The following is a 20,732-nucleotide window of genomic DNA, read 5'->3' on the forward strand; positions in this document are numbered from 1 at the left end:
ATCGTTATTGTTAATATTGTTAATATTGTAACTTCTAATTGATAGCTCTTGTCCATGATTTTCGATCCTGTTTTTAGTTTTTTAATAGATTTACTTATTATTTGTATTCTCACAGAAATTATGCTTTATTTCTAATTGTACATACACGTACACGTTTTAACGAGAACTTCTGTACTCCTAGGTGTCACGTGTTTAAATAAAGGATTGGATTGGATTGGATTGGATTGCATGTATATCGAAAATGGACATCTGAAGACGATGCGTATCCATATAGACCTTTCAATCAATAGATAGAAATTTTCGTGTACGTGCACGTAAATTGTAATCCCAGAGTGAATAATGAGGAGCTAGCAATCAGCAGGATACGTCGATCAATACGGAGCTTAAATACTCCCCCCGGCATTTTAGTTTTGACTAGAAGCATAGCTGCGTGAACTCGGGCTTTCAATATCGCATATCTGGAGTTACTTTAGGGGACTGCCATATTGTCATTGTTACCGTCGTCACGCAATTTCGTCATTTCCGGTCATGAATAAGTCTACTTGTGTTTATTTTGAGTATAATGAATGTTATGGTACTAGACAACAATCAAAATGATATATTACCATATAAGAGTAGGTTCCTACAGATGCCAAAGGTTAAAATTCAAGGACTTTTCAATGCCCACCTTACCTTTACAGTAGATAGTAACTGCAGCACATCCTATTGTCAATACAAAATTGTTGAAATTTTCGGATGTAATTGATTGAAAGGCTCTATCTAAGGAGGTACAGTACTGATATCCTTCTACTGTAGGTTCTTGATGAATAGTACCAGTGTAGCTTTCACTGTATTGAAGTTCATAGTCAGTCTCTAACACATTTAAAAGTGTGGGTAATTCTGTCTGCATTAAAAATGATTGTCTGGTTAACTGAGACAAACTTGAACACAACTGATTTCCAATATTCATTATTGACACGAGATCATTAGCAGAATTGATTCCTTGTTTGTTATTATAAATCAAAGAGCATAAACTCAATGCAACACATTGCTGTCCTGAATTTTGTCCAAATACCAACTCATTCGCTTGGCTATATGGTGCCGTTATTGTTTTGCTAGGGTCAATATACATTGGAGTAGGACCAAAGTTTTCTCGATATCTGAACTCAGTTGAAATTTACAATAGTTTGATACGTGTGTCTGACTCCTATTAAGACAGATGGGTCTATTACAAGAGAACATTGATAAATACCGACTTGCTCTACACTCCAATTTAATTATCCTTAGATATACCCTCACAGAACAATTCAACAAATACTTCTTCTCATGTTGTGTCACTTTATTTAATCTTACTCTCTTCGTATTAAGGTTTCAAACATTCTTTGTAACTCTTCTAACCTTCACATAACGACGTAGCCAAGAGGACTTCGGTATGCTTGAACGAATGCGCTCATAAACAAATTCCTTCAGTTTTCAGCCCTTTCTTCTGAGACGTTTCAGAGTAGCTTCAGTTATTCTACTGGGTTCTCGATCACGTCTAAATACACGGGTGTTTACATGTAAACATAATATTAGATAGCTCGTTTGATATAGCAGGTTTCGCTTGATATTTCTCGATAGAAAGTTCACTCGTAAAGAATCGCTCGTAAATTGATCTAACGTAAAGTTCACGGACCGACCCGTTCCCAAAACGCTCCACAAGTTTTAGTGTGGGTCTACTGCGAACGGTGTGTGACTTTGTATGTATATTGAGCGTAATAGCCATCGAATTTCTTTCAAGTACATCAAGCAAAGAATTTCCCACGAAGGCAGCCATTGCTTTAAACCATACCCTCAGGGGTTCATTTTACGCATGCGCTGTGGTGGAACTGCGTTTTGTGACCGAATGCAACTCTTTACAGTGGCCAATTTATATTATCAACTCAGCTGATTAAACCAGATCAATTTACATTATCAACTCAGCTGATTAAACCAGATTATCTCGTAATACCCCTAACAAATGAGGAACCGTTGTTTCTCTAAAAATTAACCCCTTCTATTCATTTGCTTCTTATCGACGCCCAATTGATATCTAGGGAACATAAGCTCAAGCTCCGTCAAAGCTTGAAATTTTAAGACTGGTTAAAAAACAAAGTTTAACACTTATTCATGCAAACCGCGCTCCGAACATTTTTATATCAAGAAGAAAATATGGCCTAAACGTTAAGTTTTTGTGAAACTGTCAAAATGGCGTTTATTTACCACTGAAGCAAATATCTTATTACTGTTTAAGTAACAAGTCCATTGATTGTTAAAAACCGCAGCCCAAAGTAGACCTAGCCAATAACCGACCCTTTCAGATGAATTTAACCATGAAGACCGCTAATTACTCTTATCACTTGAAGTAGACAGTAGGCTTCGATTTCTGCATGCTTCATGCAGACCAATTAATAAAGAAAAACTCAGCTCGAATTTGTGCGATGTTCGAACAAGTTAAGTAAGAAGTCCCAAATTAAAACTTTTTGAATGCCGATAGAAATCGAATTCAGTTTCAATATGGCGGGTGACTGCAGTTTTGCTCGATTAAATTTTATTTGATTGAAAATGGTGATGAAGCAATATAAATCTAGAGCCACTGTCGGTACACAGTAAGAATCTGACGACTTGTGACATAAAACAATGGAAAATAGTCAAACAATCAACAAATGGTAAGATAAATAAACGAACAATTAAGAGTGAATAACTGAATAAGAAAATAAGTGATAACTTAATAAATTAAAGGTAAATAAAACGTAACGACATAGTCAAAGCTTTATTTTTATGGCCAAGCATCATAGCATTTTGAAAGGTAAAGCGTCTCGTGTCTCTAGGTTGCCAGAGACGTACAGCTCGAAGTGGCAAAAAACAAAAGAGCTGGGTACTCTCCTACCGCTTTATTCATCTCAAGTTATGTTCTTGTTTCCCAGTTATTTGCCTCGTTCCTTCCTAGTCGTCCACAGGAGGCTGTTATAGCTGTCTAGACTCCCGTCAAAATGACGTCGACATAGCTTTGACATCTGGCTGATTGATCTGTTTCAGTCGAGTTTCGACTCTTGTTGACTGCCTATTGTATTTGAGTTGACTGCCTCCGGCACAGCCATATTCAATGTTCGAGGGGGTGAAAGCGGCTTTTTGTGTGGGGCGGGATTAATTTTTGTGGGCTCCTGGTTTTATACTCAACTCTTTGAATTTTTTCTGAAAAAAGTCTCTACAAATTGAAAACAAAGCTTTGAAAATTCATGTTGTTGGAAATGCAGTAACTATACTTTGGTCCAACGTGTCGTAGATCACGGTCACAGAAGAGCATGGAACTCCATTCCTTCCATGTTTACCGACTGGCGAAGAAAATTTCTTTTGGAAAACAATCCTGTTCTTATAAGATCTGTGAGGCGTTTTGACATCTTGGTTATGAAGGGTTTCTTCAATCATTTTCCAAACAACAGTTTCGCAAGCAGCATAGAAACAGCTTTTCCCCTGTTCGCCTGGGTCCATGTGACTAGCTCTAATATGTTCCTTCACATCATCTTTGAGTGTACATATGATATCACGCATCCAACTTTTGGATGATGATGTCATTTCGCTACAACGTTCGCTAAAACTCCCAATAAGTTTTTTGTTTGGACCGATCACAAGTTTCTACTGGTAAATCCTGTGCAAACTGCTCCAAACTCCCGAAGGTTACTGCTTTAACTCTCCGCCGAAAATTTTGGAACATTCTCAGGTTTCACTATGTTGGGATTGATGATCAGCCATCCGAAACGGCGGCATGAATAGATTTTGCGGAATCTGTAATATTTCTCAACAACAAAAGCGCAATTCTGAATAATGAGAAATTCAGAATATTTTTCGTAGGTTTTGGCGTAATTGCTTTCACTGAATTTTCAAAATACCTAAACAATTGACCTGAAAAGCTTTATTTAGGAATAAGTATTTCTCCTCACATTGCTTAGGGTTAGGGTTAGGATTCGTGCGAAGATGATTCTTATTCATAACATCACATACCGTTGTTTGACCTTGCCCCTCTTGACAGATTTCGGGGAGGTTGGGATTGACGATCGGTCATCCGTGAAAGGAGGCATCGAAAATATTTTTGTGGGATTAGCAACGGCAAATATGTTTTCACCATCACAAATTCAAGAACGGAAACGAAGTACGTGTTCCTTTCTACGCTATTTCGAAAGTCTAAATTGTTATCTATACCCTGTGAGCAGGGTAACTGGGATACCTGGATGGTACTGGATCCTTAGAATCAAGTGTTGTGATACTACGGGTGTCGGACTAGTATACTGAAATAGTGAGCTCAAGTCTAGCCAAGGGCATACACCTATTTCAAAACATAGGCATGCTATGCATGCAAGAGTAATTTTTTGTAGGGTGGGTGGATTACTTGAAACATTGTAAGTGGTCTACATTCTTTCAAAAGGAAAGAAGAGTATTAACGCGGAAAAGAACGAAAATGTCGAATTACTTCACACACAGGTTTTCCCTCCTGCTTCCTTTACATTTATTTATTTATTTTTTGTGTTGCTATCTGAATTGACACGTCCCTTGAGCCTAGCGGGGCATGAATAGTTGGACTGCTATACAAGTTATGCATGTTTCAGTTCGGCTCGTTGCCATGGGCCACGTGCTCATGTGTGAGATAAACTAGACCCTGTGAGCAGGGTAACTGTGACACCTGGATGGTACTGGATCCTTGGAATCAAGTGTTGTGATACTACGGGTGTCGGACTATTATACTGAAATAGTGAGCTCAAGTCTGGCCAAGGGCATACACCTATTTCAAAACATACATACTATGCATGCAAGAGTTATTTTTTGTAGGGTGGCTGGATTACTTGAAACGTTGAAAGTGGTCTACATTCTTACAAAAGGAAAGAAGAGTAAATGTAACCAAAAAGAAACTGTATTGGTGCCACGGATACCTGTTAGTACAAAATGCTGACAGTAGACTGCAGACCGGATACAAAATATAGACTGCAGACTGCAGAGTGGGTACAAAATGCAGACTGAGAATCTGAAGAGTTTTTACGTCTGGTATATGATAGCGTGTCATCTAACGGATTACCGAGCGTCACGCAATTGCTTTTCCGCGATCAGCCTTCACGATTATTTGCACTATTGTGGAAAATTCCTGCCCATTTATTGATGAAAATCGATCGTAATATAATTTAAAGCCTTCGATATATCTTCTTACTTTGCGCGCGAGTTGGTGGGTGTGATGTCTGCACAGATTTTACCAATGTAATAAAAGTAGTTGACGTGAATAACAGTGATGGTAAAGCAAGCTTAAAACGGCAGAAATCGCCAGAAACTACAACAGACACACAGGGTATGAGTAAGCTCTATTAATTTTACAAGAAAAATGTTTATATTTTGAAACATTTATTGTTGTTAATCGACCATATTTCGTTCCCTATACTATTCCTTATAACGTGTTCAAATTTTCAACGGTTTCTTTCGTAACTTAACACCGAGTCACACAACGCGTGACGCGTTCATGAATTAATCGTTGGCTTTTTCTCGAGGCGTGAGCTTGGGCCACCTGTGACATGACAATTGCGTAAACAATACTTAACATAATAACATTATACACAAAAAACACAGGATTTTGGATCATGTATTTATTAAAAAAGAATATCCAAACAACTACAATGAAAACAAACATAAGATTCACCTTTCTGATCGTGAAATTAATACCATTCACACTGTTATCCTAGCTACGTTCCCGGGCATCAAGTGAATCCAACATGGCGTCTTTCTTCACAAGCAGTTTGCATCCATTAGAGTTTTGTTCTTCAGTCTCACGGTAGTAGTGTTGTTCAATAGATTACATAGAGTATATGTATGGGGTGTAATTACCGTCAAAAATAAATGTTTAACTATGATATCCACAATTTCAGTTATGACATTGAGATATGTAATTGTGCTATTCCGATACGATTTCATGATATTTGCTGTTATGATGTTCAAATCGATAATGAGACTTTCAATTAAGATATTGAGACATTCAATTATGGTATTGAGACATTCACTTATGATATCGAGACGATCAGTTTTGACATTTAACTTTTATGTTCAAATATGCAATTTTGACATTTAATTCTGATACTTACTTCCATCAGATTTTCAACAAACATGGCATTGTGACATTCTAATATTCAATGATGATATTCAGATGTTGAATTATGAAGTGATAATGTTGTATTCTGCATGACACTCAGTGTTCTGTTTTTGGAAACGAGCCGTGAAGGCCTAGGTACCACTCGGAGCAAAGAAGAAGGAGAAAACATGGCGGACAACTTGCAACGGATAAGAAATCAACTGATCCAGGGACTCTCAAAAATCCTTTGGCAGTTATATGTGGAAAATTTAGAGAACAACCGCCTTGATAGCTTACAGTTTCGTGTGTATTGGACTTACGGTAGAGTTGTCAGATATCAAGGACTTGACGTTATCGATGATCGAGTGGTTGCTTGTTTAAGGGAGGCCAGAGGCTGTATTCATAGATCTGTTATTCAACACTCAGGCACACTCTGCCGAGCGGGTCTAATTTTTAACGGCGGGAAAGGTAGACCTAGATTTGAAATACCACGTGCACAGTTAGAATTTATTGTCGAAAAGGGATTTAAAGTTGCCGAAATTGCGCAGCTTTTTATTACAGGCCCCAGTACAGTGAAAAGACGTTTGGCAGAGTTTGGGCTGTCTATCAGAACAACCTACGCACAATTGTCAGACAGCGACCTAGATGCAACCGTCACTGAGATCATGAGAGAAGTCCCTAAAGTTGGATGCAAAAGAATGACTGGTCTACTTCTTGGGCGTGGTTTACGTGTACAATAAGCCAGGATTAGAGAGTCAATGCGCAGAGTAAACCCGGAAGGCGTCCTACTTCGGGCCTCAGAATTAAATGTTGTACGCAGAAGAAGTTACCAAGTTCAAGGTCCCCTCTCCCTGCGGCACATCGACGGGAACCATAAATTGATTAGGTATGCTGAATATCAACTTGCAACTGGTTCATGTAAGTGGTAACGTTTCAACAACACACAAAAACAAATAATAAATGGTTGTTGCATAAAGAAAACGGCCCAAAACTAAGTTCTTTAAGGTTCACGGCTTGTTTTCACTAGCGATCATTTGCCCACATTCGACTGAATTTCTTTGTTCCAAGTTTAAAGCATTTTATTCAGCTCCTAAAAGAGGTGACAGGTTTTCTTTTCCTTGATTGTTTTCTTAAATGACAAAGTTGTAAATATTCTTGTAGCTCCTTAAAACTACTGATGATAAAAGGGTTATTCCAACAAATTCTGCTATTTACAGGTGGACAATGGTTATACTCGGAGGTATTGATGGCTTTTCGAGGTTGATAGTATACCTTCATTGCTCAACAAATAACAGAGCTAGTACTGTCCTAGAACTTTTTGAAGCAGGTGTTGCAAAGTATGGTCTCCCATCTCGCGTACGTTCCGATAAAGGAATGGAAAATGTTGACGTAGCATGGTACTTGCTAACGCATCCATTGCGAGGTCCTGATAGGGGCAGCGACATCGCGGGCAGAAGTGTGCACAACCAGAGGATCGAGAGGCTTTGGAAGGACTTGTTCACTGGATGTACCTATCTCTTTTACAACATCTTCTGTCACATGGAGGAGTATGGCATACTTGACAATGCAAATGAACTTCATCTAGCAGCATTGCACTATGTGTTTGTGCCTCGAATCAACAGGCATTTATGCTTCTTCTTCACAGATGGGCATAATAGAAGTCCAATTAGCACGGAGCGCAATCGATCTCCTAAGCAGTTGTGGATCAGAGGAGTACTGTCCAATGCTTCACAAAGGATAGCAGATGAATTCAGAGATCAAGTTTGTATTAAAATTATTGACGCATATATACTTTTCACCCTTTTAGCCATAAGCTATACTCAGTGAGCACAAAGTTAAGGTAAATTAAAGTACACGAAGGCTTGAATACAACCACCCAAGGCATACCCAGATCAATCAATCTTTATTGTACTCACTCTTGCTCAAAAATAAATAAATTACAACAATGAAAATATTAAAAGTAAAAATTAGAGTACTGGCTACCTGGAATAACCATGGGGGCTAGCAGAGCCAGGAAGCCAGATGACATCAGCATTAAATAGAATAAAATTACAGGTCAGCAAGAAAACCTAAGCACAAATGCACACGTAGAAAGAAAAAGGGAAAAAATGGGAGAAGAGGAAATATGCTATTTCTATGCTATGAAGGAGTCTAAAATAGTTAAATTTATAAATGAATACAAAACATTAACTTAAGAAGAACTTGAAAAGGTGACAGAATTTAACCAAAGACTAATTTACAGGTAATTTGGGAAACAACACAACTGCTAATAAGAATACAAGTAACAAATAATCTTTGACAAAATTGCATTTTACTGATTCCTTGAAGTTTGAAATAGAGGTTTTTAAATTTTCACTAATTGAATTCCATTCTTAATAAGTGTGGACTATTATCGCAAGAGGAAATCATAAGAATGTCATGATTCCTTTCAAGCTAATTCAAATTTCAAAAAGCAGCTTGTTTATCGCTTCCTTGTCGTTCGCTCTCATGTGACTAATCTGATTACCATGCAAGTTGTCCATGGGTACCAGTCCCCACGATAACTTAAAACTCATGGAAAAAGCGCGTTAAAAAAGGGAGAAAAAACAAAGAAACGCAACTAAAGGAAAAACGAAAGGTAAAAGTCGTGAAACTTGAGTATTAAAACTCTCAAAATTTCACCTTGTGCCACTGCCCATGCCTCACGCACTTACGGGCTACAATTTAGCACGAGGAACACAGCAAACGCGGTGTTCGACTTGTGAAGTTTTGGGTGGTTTGCGATCTTTTTAGCCAGACAGCGGGATTGAAGAAACAGCTTGCGTAGCTGGAAACGGCATTTTCTGGAAACACCTAAACACGACACACTACATTTCAAATTAGAAGCATGTTAATTATTGTGATATCATCTTATCATTGACAGGTTTCCCTTGACGACTATGGAATTGATTGGGATGGTACGCTCCCAACTCAGGAATGGGATGGTTCACATAAAGAAAATAGTAACAACGTTGAAGTTCCATCAACACAGTTTCCTTTCTGTCAACAGGAGGTGGAACAGATGCAAAGAATCATTGACCCTTTAAGAGATTCAAAATACTGCGGAGTAGACATCTACATGGAAGTTGTATACCTATTAGAACAACGTTTGAGTGATGGAGATGTGCAATAGCCGGAAAAATGCAAAGTAACAATTACTGCAACCATTTTTCTTTTTCCATTAACAATAACTTTCATTTACTATGTCACAATGACTAAGGTACTTTCATTGTAATTAAAATAACCAATAAACTTGTTCTAGCCTCCTCGACAGCTGTTTTACTTATGCAGATTAATGCTATCATAAGAGCCCCAGTGAAGTTTGAAAGAAGGAAAGGGTGCCGAAAGTCGTTTATGTGTACAACTATAAAACAACTATCTAACTTGCAGTGTAAGTTTAAAAAGTTGAACTGTCCCAACAACTATACGTATCAAATTTCCTTTGTTTTCTGGTTTCAAATAGATGGGAGAGACAAGTAAATTCTCGTTTTACCCCAGTATGGATTTTATGAAAAACATTATTCTGGCAAACTGTTTGACCACATATACTTGTAAACAAAGTCAAAATATTTTTATTGCCATGGCCAGGTAACGTAGCGCTTGAGTAATTAACAGCAGTTCAATTTATAATACTCTCAACTTCGCTATTTCATGCTCTCTCTCTCTGATACAGTATTTTCAAATATAATAATAATAATAATAATAATAAGAACTTTATTTGTATAGCGGTATATACAAAAGCTCTATATCGCTTTACAATCAAAAAAGAAAATAACTAACTAACCATAACACTAAAACAAAAAGTCAAATGAAAGCGAGTCTGAAAAGATAAGTTTTCAATCTAGATTTAAAAACATCAACTGATCCACTTAATTTAATGTCTAAGGGAATATCATTCCATTGCTTTGGGGCAGCGACCGAAAAGGCCCTGTCCCCATAGCTCTTCAGGCGCACTTTCGGTACTTCTAATAAATGTTTGCCAGCAGACCTAAGATTTCTTGTAGGGTTATATGGGACTATAAGTTGACTTAAATACGGAGGCGCCAGATTATTGAGAGATTTAAAAGTTAACAGTAATACTTTAAAGGTAATTCGCTGCTCCACAGGTAACCAGTGTAGCTCCTTAAGGACGGGGCGAATGTGCGCAGCCCTAGGTTGCCCAGCTACAAGGCGTGCGGCGCAGTTTTGAACTCGCTGGAGCTTCTGAATAATATAGTCTGGTGACCCGAGGAGCAACGAGTTACAATTGTCCAGTCGACAAGTAACGTAAGCATGGACAAGGGTCTTTGTGCTCTCAGAAGTCAGATACATTCTAATCTTAGCGATATTCCGAAGATGAAATAAAGCAGATTTACAAACGGAACTCACATGCTTATCCAGTGACAAGGTCTAATCAAAAACAACTCCTATGTTCCTAGCCTTGTCAGACCGCTCTACACGATGATCACCAATCAGGATACTATCTAAAGATGGGCGTGGCCGATATTTTGAACTGATAACGAGCAGTTCCGTCTTGTCCCTATTCGACTTAAGTTTGTTACAAGACATCCAACGGTCGATATCTCTAACACAAGATTCAACCTGAGAGACAGAATAAGCTTGATCATCCCCACTGAAAGAGATTGAAAGACAGATACAACTGAGTATCATCAGCATAGAAATGATAGCCCATGTTGTATTGTCTGACAATATCCCCCAATGGGGAGGTATAGGGCAGGTATAAAATCGGTCCAAGCACGGAGCCCTGTGGTATTCCGCACGACAGCGAACACGTGACAGACCGCGCACTACAAATGCTCACAAAATGAGTTCTTTCGCTCGGGTATGATTTAAACCAGGCCAGAGCTAGATCGCAAAGACCGAAGCGGTTTGCTAATCTCTCAATCAGTATAGTGTGATCGACCGTATCGAAAGCGGCCGATAGATCTAATAAAAGTAAGATAACAGTCCTATTCCTATCAACGTCTAGGATAATATCATTAAAAACTTTAACTAAAGCTGTTTCGGTACTATGAAATTGTTTATATGCAGATTGTAGTATTTCATCAAGTCCATCACTAGAAATGTGATTAATCAACTGAGATGCCACCACCTTCTCAGAGGGTCTGAATGGGGGGGTCAAAATGTCGGTTGTCGGTTAAAATTTCATTACTTTGTCGGTTGTTGGTTAAGATTTTTGACCTTTGTCGGTTGTCGGTAAATCTCAGTTAATAATTAAAAATACACGTTAATTATTCACATTTATTATGCAATTTGCCCAGTTTTAAGACTTTAAACTCTAGACGAAGTGTAATACTTGTAATAATTCATTATTTGTTTTCACTTAAACCTCGTTAACGCTGTTTTTTAATTTAGCAACGTGCTCATCTACCCCACTTTTGTTTGCAAATCTAGTATACCGATAAAATTCACCAAAGCTTTTATTATAGATGTGAATTTGTTTCCTGTCGACTAGGGGCATCGAACTAAATCAAGAGAGGTAAATTCTACAAAGAATGAAACACCCACTCTAGCCCCTGGGATACCTAATTTTAATATGTAAGCATAAACAAGGAATACCGCAGAATTTCCAAAGTAGCGAAATTTATCACTTTTGGAAATCAGGTAAACGAACTACAAGTGCAAATTCAGCCCTACCATCCTGAAACTTTTGAAGGTCTCCTTGTTGCCTTTCGTTTCTCTCGATGTCACCTCCTTCAGTCATGATCCTCTTTGTCAGATGTTCATCTTCTTTTGCTTCTTCTCGTGATTTCCGTTTCCTTCTCACTTTTGACTCGTCACCTTTCTTCTCAGTGTCGTTCATTGACTTCTGCTTGCTTTTATCAGATGTAGCCGGCGCCTTCAGCAACACTACTGGCTTTCCGGTCCAGTTTGTGACCTTTTGGATAATGTGTACTAAAATATTAAATACCGTGTGTTTTAAGTTTTCTCTTAAGTAGGCTTTTGAGAAACTTACACAGTTCTTATCAGCAAATGCTCGTCAAGATGTATAAAACGTGCACATCGTGCGTAGCTTCCCTCGAGGAGAGAATTGAATATTATTTGAACGTCTGGTTTTCAGAAACAAATAAATTTAAGGGCGTGTATAAATAAACGGGGTCTTTGATATGTTAAGCTACATTACATTCACCAATTAATCATAAAGAAGCTTATAAACTGATTTACTCGCTACTTCTTTGTAGAGATTTTTCTTCTCAATTTTCGCATTCAAATGGACGGTGAAAAAGAAAAAAAAACATTCCGCTCCACAAAACAACAAACAAAAAACGGTGGAACCAGAGTTTAACCACGTTAATATTTGAGCTTAATATTTAACTACAGAACTAAAGTGATTCATCAAACTCCGCTGCACGCGTTCCACACTTACCGTTGAGCTCACTGCTACTTTCATCCGATATTAAATTTGGAAGTTCAAGCTGCCATTACCCATCCGTCACAATTGCAAAATTTTCGCATTTGCCCGCAGACGATTTCGCCAGGCGAAATAACTTTAACGAAAATCCGCCAATTCCATATTGATGTGCCTGCTCCTTTAGCCCTAAAAACTCCGTAAGATGTTTTTTAGTTCAGATACTCCTCTATGGTGGCCGAGAACTGCCAATAGAAAAATCCGCATTTTTGAAAGAAAATTGTTTTCTTTTTTATTTTGATTTACATTTTTTTTTATTTTTCAATTTATTTTTTTATTTTTAAAATAGAGTGAAAGTAAAATCAATTGAAATAAAAATAAAATAAAATAAAACCAAAGTAAAATAAAATGAAATTATTCGACCCAACTGAGAGCTGCCACTACCAGCATGCATTGCGTGCATCGTAAAGATCCAAAATGGCGGGAATATAGGGACTGTTCTCCCGGGCTGTTCTCGAAAATGGCGGATAGCAGGGTTTCATCGTGGAAAGAAGACGATCTCCTTAAAGGTGCACTGCAGAAGTATGTCAAACAAGGCCTAAAACGCGAAGAAGCGATCGATTTTTTACGGAGAGACTTTCCTCAATACGCCTGGAGTATCCGAACACTCGACAGACGTTTACGCCATTTCGAAGTTTATTACAGGGATGACACTGTTTCGGTTGAAGATGTTAAGGAGGCTGTTAAAAAGGAATTGGAAGGACCAGGAAAGCTATTGGGATATAGAAGCATGCACAAGAAAATAAGACAAAAATATGACTTGTTAGTTACGCGAGATCAAGTTTACGATGTGATGTCTGATCTTGATCCCGATGGACTTGCTGCTCGCGGAGGCGTTGGAGCTAAGAAGGCAAGGCGAAAGAAAGGAAACTTCTCTTCGAAAGGACCAAACTGGGTCCACTCCCTGGACGGTCATGATAAATTAATGGGTTTCCAAAATTCCACATTTCCGATTGCTATTTATGGCTGCTTAGATTCAGCCAGCAGAAAGCTGCTATGGTTGCGAGTTTGGAATAAGAACTGTGACCCGCAATTGATTGGTCGTTGGTACTTAGAGCATATAATGGAGACCAAGGTAATTCCTGCGATGATCAGAATCGACAAAGGTACAGAAACAGGCACCATGGCCACAATTCATGCCTTTCTTCGTAGACATCACACTGACGTTGTGGATCCTGCAGACACAATTTTGTATGGTCCATCAACTTCAAACCAAGAAAGTAAGCTCATCTCTCAAGTGCTGTCTAATTATATTATGTGAGTGTGCCAAATTAGTCAACGAGTCTTTCGGTGACTTTATTTGAGTGCCAGGAAAAGTATTATTGTTGTTTGTTATTTCATCATTCCCTCAGTAACAAGTAATATTTTAATCCACTCTATCATCTGATTTCTGGCAAATGCACATTTCACAAAATGTCATTTAAAAAAACGTTTTCCTCTAGATCGAAAGATGGTGGAAAGAATTACATGAAAGAATGGAAAAATTTTTCAAAAGTCAGTTAAGATGGCTTAAAGATCAAGGGCATTATGACCCACATGATGATATTGACAGGTGAGAATGGGCAAGTCTCCCCCCTCCACCTCCACCCACACGCACACATACACAGGCTATTCATTTCAAGGTTTGTTTTTAAACTCCAAAAGTGACATTGAGTTATTGTTTTAGAATATGTTGCAGTTTTGCTAGGGCATGGCACGTGGGTGATTGAAAGCTCAATCAACATAAACATTATTTTGCCTAAAGCTAATATACATACATTTTTTATATCAAATTAATTAATTTCTGTGTGAATGCAATAACACATCCCCTCCCCCTAAAGCTTATATATACTCGAGTCAAATAGATATGGTTGAGGGGGCCCAGGAAAAATTTTAGTTAGGGAACCCCCCCCCAAAAAAAAAAAAAAACTTGCTGGCTTATATATTGTAATTGAAACTACCTATACACCAAGGTGTTTGTTACCTTTGCTTATTTTGTTTTCCTACATAGGAAGCTTCTTTCTTTTATTATGGTTCCTGTGGTTCAGAGAGAGCTAGATACATTCAAGGAGATGGTGTGGAATTCCCACAGGATCAGAGCCCAGAAGGACGCAGTTTTACCAGATGGGGTCCCAAACCATATTTACAGTTTTCCTCAGAAATATGGGCTTGAAGAATGCGGTAAAAAAATTATAAGGTTTTGTCAAAACTGGTTTTGGGATATTTCTGTTTTATTCAAAGTGAACTATGGCATAGTTATAATGCTTCAACAATCAACCAATGATAATTTATTTGTAGAAATTTCAATGCATAATTTTATTGCCCAGAAGGAAATTATTTGTTGCTAAAATCTTTGGGCCTGAAAGTCGCATATCTATAAAAACCTAATGTGGTGCTGACACTGCCAGTCACACTAGATGATGAATGCTAACATTGTTTTCTATTGGCAATGTGCAGGTCTTCAAGTAACTGATGATCAACTAAAAGAAGCTGCTGTCCAGTCAGGCATCCTTACTGTTGATGATGACTTTCTCGCCCCTGAGTTCAGAGCAGAGTGTGAACGAATCATTGACACTGACCATTTGAAACCTGCTGATTGCAAGGAAGCATTTCTTTTCCTAAAGAGAAATTTTTCTTTGTAATAACTCCACTGTTTATCCATGGTGTTATGCCCTTGACTCTATTTTTATAGTGAAAGCAGCATGTTTTCTCCCACATCCTCCATTTTGTTACTATGAACTTTGTGCAGCCATAAACAACAAATTCATCTGCCAATGAACTGTACTTTAATCATTGAATTAAACTGAACATTTCTGAACACTGTATGTGCGAACCGCCCAAGGTAATTGCATCAAAAGGGGTGTAACATGCAATACAGTAGAAAAGTCAAAACTTTATTACGTGTAATTGAAGTGAACAGGAACAACATATTAACAATCAATGCTGGCACTAATAGAAAAAAAGAAATAAACAGTGTAATTATCACCACTGTAGTTATTTAATTATTTTTAATGCATAATAATATTGCAGATTAAGGGACCCACAACTATCTTTAATTCGAATGATAATGTATCTGAACATGATATCCATAACCTTTGTGGAAATAAACTGGAACGAACAATAACACTGATGGCAATAACAGTAACATCGAAAGGGCAGCAGAAACAAGAAAAACTATGCACCCTACTAATACAAATAATACAAATTTTAACCATCAATCCTCACATGGTGGGTTGAGGAGAAACATTAACAAGAGCAGGTTTTTTGGTGTCCTAAATTGGGGTACATGAAAACATATCTGCTTGAGGGTGAATTCAGCAACAACAAGGTTGGTTAATATCACAATCCTGCAGCCCACCCCTGGAAACAAATTATGACTGCCCCGTAAATTATCATATGTAACCATGGGATTTTATGTGAACTAGCTATTTTGTAAACAGTGTATCAAGTTTTGTCAACAATGTCTCAATGTTCACAATTTTATAGCAGCTTGAGTTGCCCCTTAATTTTCTATTGCTGGTAGGCCAAGCAAGTTACAGAACAAACTACAAGTGTGCTCTTTCACAAATGTTGAAATTGCTACTTTGTAACGATTTCCAGTACAATACAGGTATTGCTTGTCACCCTCGTCCAGTAAATCTGTAGAAGCAATTTCTGGGTCACATAAGTCATATCCACTTCCCTGGATGTCAACTAGCATAAGTTTTTTCTTTGATCTCTCATACGTGAAGTGTGTCAAACACTCTGCCTTCTGGGCCATGTCATCTGTAGGATCGACACAGGTTTGGCCAGTGTTGTTTACGTACTTCTTAAACTGGCCAGGGATAAATTCTTTGACTGTAACATACTCCCCCTCGTCTGTTTCTCCATGAAAGATCTTTCTATATCTAAATGCAGTTCCAAAACCTCGCTTTCCTCCTTGATTTCTGCCTCAAGTTGCGAAGCAAAATTCCTAGCTAGGAGATGCATCTGAACAACCTTGCGGTTGTGTTGCTCGATAGTTTGACCGGTATCCGAGATGCACTTTAAAGCACTTGGTAGATAGTGCTTTATCACCCACGTTGTCGCAACAAATTCTGGATGTTTGGATGTTGCTTTGAATGCTTTACGGAATCCGCCAGTTCCGATTGCCTCTTTATCCTCGTAGAACTCGACAGTGGTTGGAACTTTGGACCACAACAAAACTTCCATATCGAATCTGAAAATTCTCACAATAGTAGTGGCGGTATTTGTGTTGATTTTGCCAAGTTTGATCATGTCAGAAATTGATAAACTTCGAGGGTAATACGTACTTTTTGTGCCCGCTGCTTGTGTGGGTAATTTCTGTCTCGAATGCATAAGTTTACTGGGGCTTGACCTTGATTTTGACGGCGGAGGATTAAATTCGGTATAAGTCGAGGACTCTCCAGTTGCGTCCTTCCTCTTTCTCGTGGAATTCTGGGTGCTGTTGACATCGCCTTCATCAGCTGGATCTGGAATGAAGCGGACGTATACAACCTTTAAGTCCGGTATTTGGGCAAGAGTCTTGCACGATGGGCCCTGTTCTCCTGCTAAGATATCACATACGAGATTCTTTCCGATTTTTTGTAGAAAATGCCTCTCACAAGCGCTCTTGATATTACCAATGGTCAATTCCTCCGTTTCGTCGAAGGGAACAAACTCTCTTGGCCCAATCCTTGTATACTTTTGGGCCTTTCCAGAAACTTCTGCTGACAAACGTTGAACTGTCAGTTCATCTTTCCTTCGATGGTCCTTGGGCTGGTTTTTTTTGGTACGCTTTGCTTTAACTTTTTCATTGAGCCTCTTCCATGCATCGGCCATGATGAACTCGAGCGTGTGACAGTAACGCACGCAATGCATGCTGGTAGTGGCAGCTCTCGGCTGGGTCGAATAATTTCATTTTATTTTACTTTGGTTTTATTTTATTTTACTTTGGTTTTATTTTATTTTATTTTTATTTCAATTGATTTTACTTTCACTCTATTTTAAAAATAAAAAAATAAATTGAAAAATAAAAAAAAATGTAAATCAAAATAAAAAAGAAAACAATTTTCTTTCAAAAATGCGGATTTTTCTATTGGCAGTTCTCGGCCACTAAACTCCTCTATGAGCTTCTTTGTCTACTGGGACCCTGCTTCGATGACGTTCGATGGCGACTTCACCTTTTCGAAAAAAACTCACGATGACTTTAGCAATCCCAGTCATGACCCAACCGCATGAACAAACAACGAGCAATAAAAAGACAACAGCAGGGCGTCTCGTCGGCTCGATTGTGATCCGCTGTTCTTGAAATGAGACAGCAGGGCGTCTTGTCAGCCCGATTACGAGCCGCTGTTCTAGAAATGAGCCCACGCTGCTCACCGAAGAGAAGGATCCCGTGGATTTAAAGTAATTTGAAGACAAGAAATTCCATAATTCGGCTAAATTTGGAATTAATGTGGTTACGTCGGGTGAAGAAGGATTTTCTGAGCTAGAAATCATTAAAATGCTGTTCTTTCTGAATACAAACATCCCTATCACGTCTGACCATGTCGGTTGTCGGTTAGAATTTATTTGTCGCTAGTCAGTAATTTTTTCCCCGTTTCGTCGGTAGTCAGTAATTTTTTACGCCCTTTGTCGCTAGTCGGTTAACCCCATTCACACCCTCTTCTCAGTGGGCTTAGACATGAACGTCAAATTTGAGATAGGACGAAAATTCGAAAAAACTTCAACATCAAGTGTGGGCTTTTTGAGAAGAGGATTCAACAATGCAAGCTTAAAACAGTCTGGAAAAACAGCTAGACATGAAGACTGATTTACAATTTGAGTCATAACAGGCAAAAGACCTGATGTGCACTGCTTCAAAACAGAAGCAGGGACGGGATCAAGAGGACAGGATTTGATGGTCATCTTACTAAGTAATTCCGAGACATCAGACGATGTTACAGACTTAAAACATGACGAGGCACACTGATGGACAATGCCATCGGACTCCACAACAATATCAGATGTGGAGTCAAGTGAGTTTCGCAGAACTGTAATCTTCTCACTAAAGAAGTCAATGAACTTGTTAGCAAGATCACCATCAGACGCACACCCAGGGTACTCCGCTGGCACGCGCTTATGTAGGAGCTTATTTACCGTATTGAAAAGAGTTCGGGGATTATTACTACTCTCCCGTATAATGCCTGAGTAATAGTCAACTTTCGTTTTCTTGATCAAAGCGTTCACTCTAAGGCATTGTTCCTTAAATCTAGAATAATCCGATTCTCGTTTTGAAGAACGCCAGCGCCGCTCGAGAGCTCTGCGTTTTCTCTTTTCAGATCGTATTTCCTCAGTGTACCATAGGGCGGTTGGGCGAAGAGTAATGGTCTTAGTCTTCAGAGGCGCGTGTCTGTCTAACAACGACTTTAATGTAGTGTTATACTCATAAACAAGTTCGCCGAGACTAAAAGAAGCAGCATCCCTTACTAGCCTGGTGTTCTCCAACTGACCACAAAACTCGCTAAAATCAATATCACGAATCTTGCGATATGAGATTCGTTTACGCTCGAGTGGTAATTTAGCAAGGTCCAACAAACTGTGTACAGCAAGATGATCCGAGACAAAAGGATTGTCCACAGTACAGCGGCCAACTAATCGAGTATGTGACCATTCTTATGAGTCGCTTCAGAGACGTGCTGGATCAAATGGAACGATTCCAGGACTTGTAAGAATCGTCGAGCATCGCAATCATTAGGCTCGTCAATATGAAAATTAAAGTCGCCAGCGACTAACAGGGCATTAGTAGTCGAAACAAGTCCCTCCAGAAAAGAACTAAACTCCTCCAAAAACATTCTGACCGTGAATCTATTCCCAAGACTAGGTGGAGCTCGGTAAATAATGACAAGCCTAAGATTATGATTGTAAACTGATGTAATATGAATATTAAGGAGTTCAAAACTCCTGTGGATCGTTTGTACATCCCTCCTGACCTTAAAACATCTCCTGTAAACTAGAGCAACTCCACCACCGTGAGCATAATTCCTTGGTAACTGCTCAATGTTATACCCTTCAGGACAAATGTCACGACAGTAGAATTCATCCAAAGAATCATCAGTGAGCCACGTCTCAGTGATGGCGAATAAATCGATATCATGTTCTACAATGTAATCCCTCAATAACAGAGTCTTCATACGGATTGAGCGAACATTCAAAAGGACAAATTTCAGAGGTTGTTGGCGTTGCTGGTGATTCAACAGTTGGGGAGCACGGGGGATGGAAATAAGGTTGTTTTTGTTCACTCCCTCCGCGTGCTCCGGAGCGTGACGAGGCCCATCAACTTCAGATCGATTCGATGCAATCACTTTGATTCCATGAATAAAATCCCTTCGTCCAGCCCTACATCCTCTTAAATGGAGCAGGCCAGCTCGCCTCAAATCGGCAAAAATCCGTTCCGAAGGCAAACAGTGAGAAACGCGTCGAATCTTGAATAGATCATTCCTTGAATAGGAAATCGTAGGTCTTGAAGAAACAATATGCAAATACGCATAAGTTCTTGTGGTGTGTTCAAAATGTAGAACCTGCGGACCTGGGTTCTGCGAAACGTCCGAAAACACCGTTTTGTCCAACGGAGGGTTGTGGCCAGGAATGTGAAGCGAAGTAGATCTATGTTTGGTCCACTTTGTAACTGGAAGACTGGATTTGAAATAACTCTCGGATCTCAAATCGAGTCGAAATTTGCCGCCGAGCTTCACGACAAACATCAAACCAGCATCACCAGAAAATACAGGCCCCGTCAAAAATAACCCCAATGGCCTACGTAGCAAACATTTAGACCCATTTTGAATAGGTCCTCGCGTTAGAAATAGGAATGTAAAAGCATAGAAAGTCAATAAAGTGACGGAGCTAAAGCTCCGTGTGGCCGCCATGGATGCGCCTCCCACCTCCAAATATCAAAACATTGCAACATTTTTTCCCAAGTAGAATGAACAAATACTGTAATTACAGTCAATACTGAATTGAACAGTTACAAGAAAAAGTTATTAGTAATTCTTTTAAGCTTTAAAAATGTTAACATGAGTTGGTGTTGTAGCAAGTGCATTTAAGAGTGCATGATGACCTTCACAGGTGTTTAACAATGGCTGTAGAACCCACCACTAAGTAGCAAAGGCACAATGATTTTATCAAGTTCCATTTACTTTATATTAGCACTAATGATTCCTGCACTCAGATGCACCAAAATAGAACATGCCCCCTTCGGCAAAA

The 20,732-nt window shown here is 38.9% G+C and overlaps 1 protein-coding gene and 2 pseudogenes across 2 annotated transcripts; 2 read left to right on the forward strand and 1 right to left on the reverse strand.

Annotated features, from left to right (window-relative positions):
• Positions 1-5,117: 5,117 nt before the first annotated feature.
• LOC113675496 (uncharacterized) lies at positions 5,118-10,172 on the forward strand (annotated as a pseudogene). Its single transcript, XR_016185592.1, has 3 exons — positions 5,118-6,986; positions 7,318-7,861; positions 9,003-10,172. The product of XR_016185592.1 is annotated as an uncharacterized LOC113675496 (transcript).
• A 2,027-nt stretch (positions 10,173-12,199) lies between these two features.
• Positions 12,200-15,491, forward strand: LOC149046961 (uncharacterized). Its single transcript, XM_089202935.1, has 4 exons — positions 12,200-13,764; positions 13,970-14,079; positions 14,518-14,687; positions 14,964-15,491. The coding sequence occupies exons 1-4, from the start codon at positions 12,916-12,918 to the stop codon at positions 15,146-15,148; spliced, it is 1,314 nt and encodes a 437-aa protein (XP_089059061.1). The 5' UTR covers positions 12,200-12,915; the 3' UTR covers positions 15,149-15,491.
• Positions 15,492-18,143: 2,652 nt separating this feature from the next.
• LOC149046962 (uncharacterized) lies at positions 18,144-20,395 on the reverse strand (annotated as a pseudogene).
• Between the last annotated feature and the right edge of the window lie 337 nt (positions 20,396-20,732).

The sequence above is a fragment of the Pocillopora damicornis genome, chromosome 4 (genome assembly GCF_964200805.1).
Source record: "Pocillopora damicornis chromosome 4, jaPocDami1.2, whole genome shotgun sequence".
Classification (NCBI taxonomy): domain Eukaryota; kingdom Metazoa; phylum Cnidaria; class Anthozoa; order Scleractinia; family Pocilloporidae; genus Pocillopora; species Pocillopora damicornis.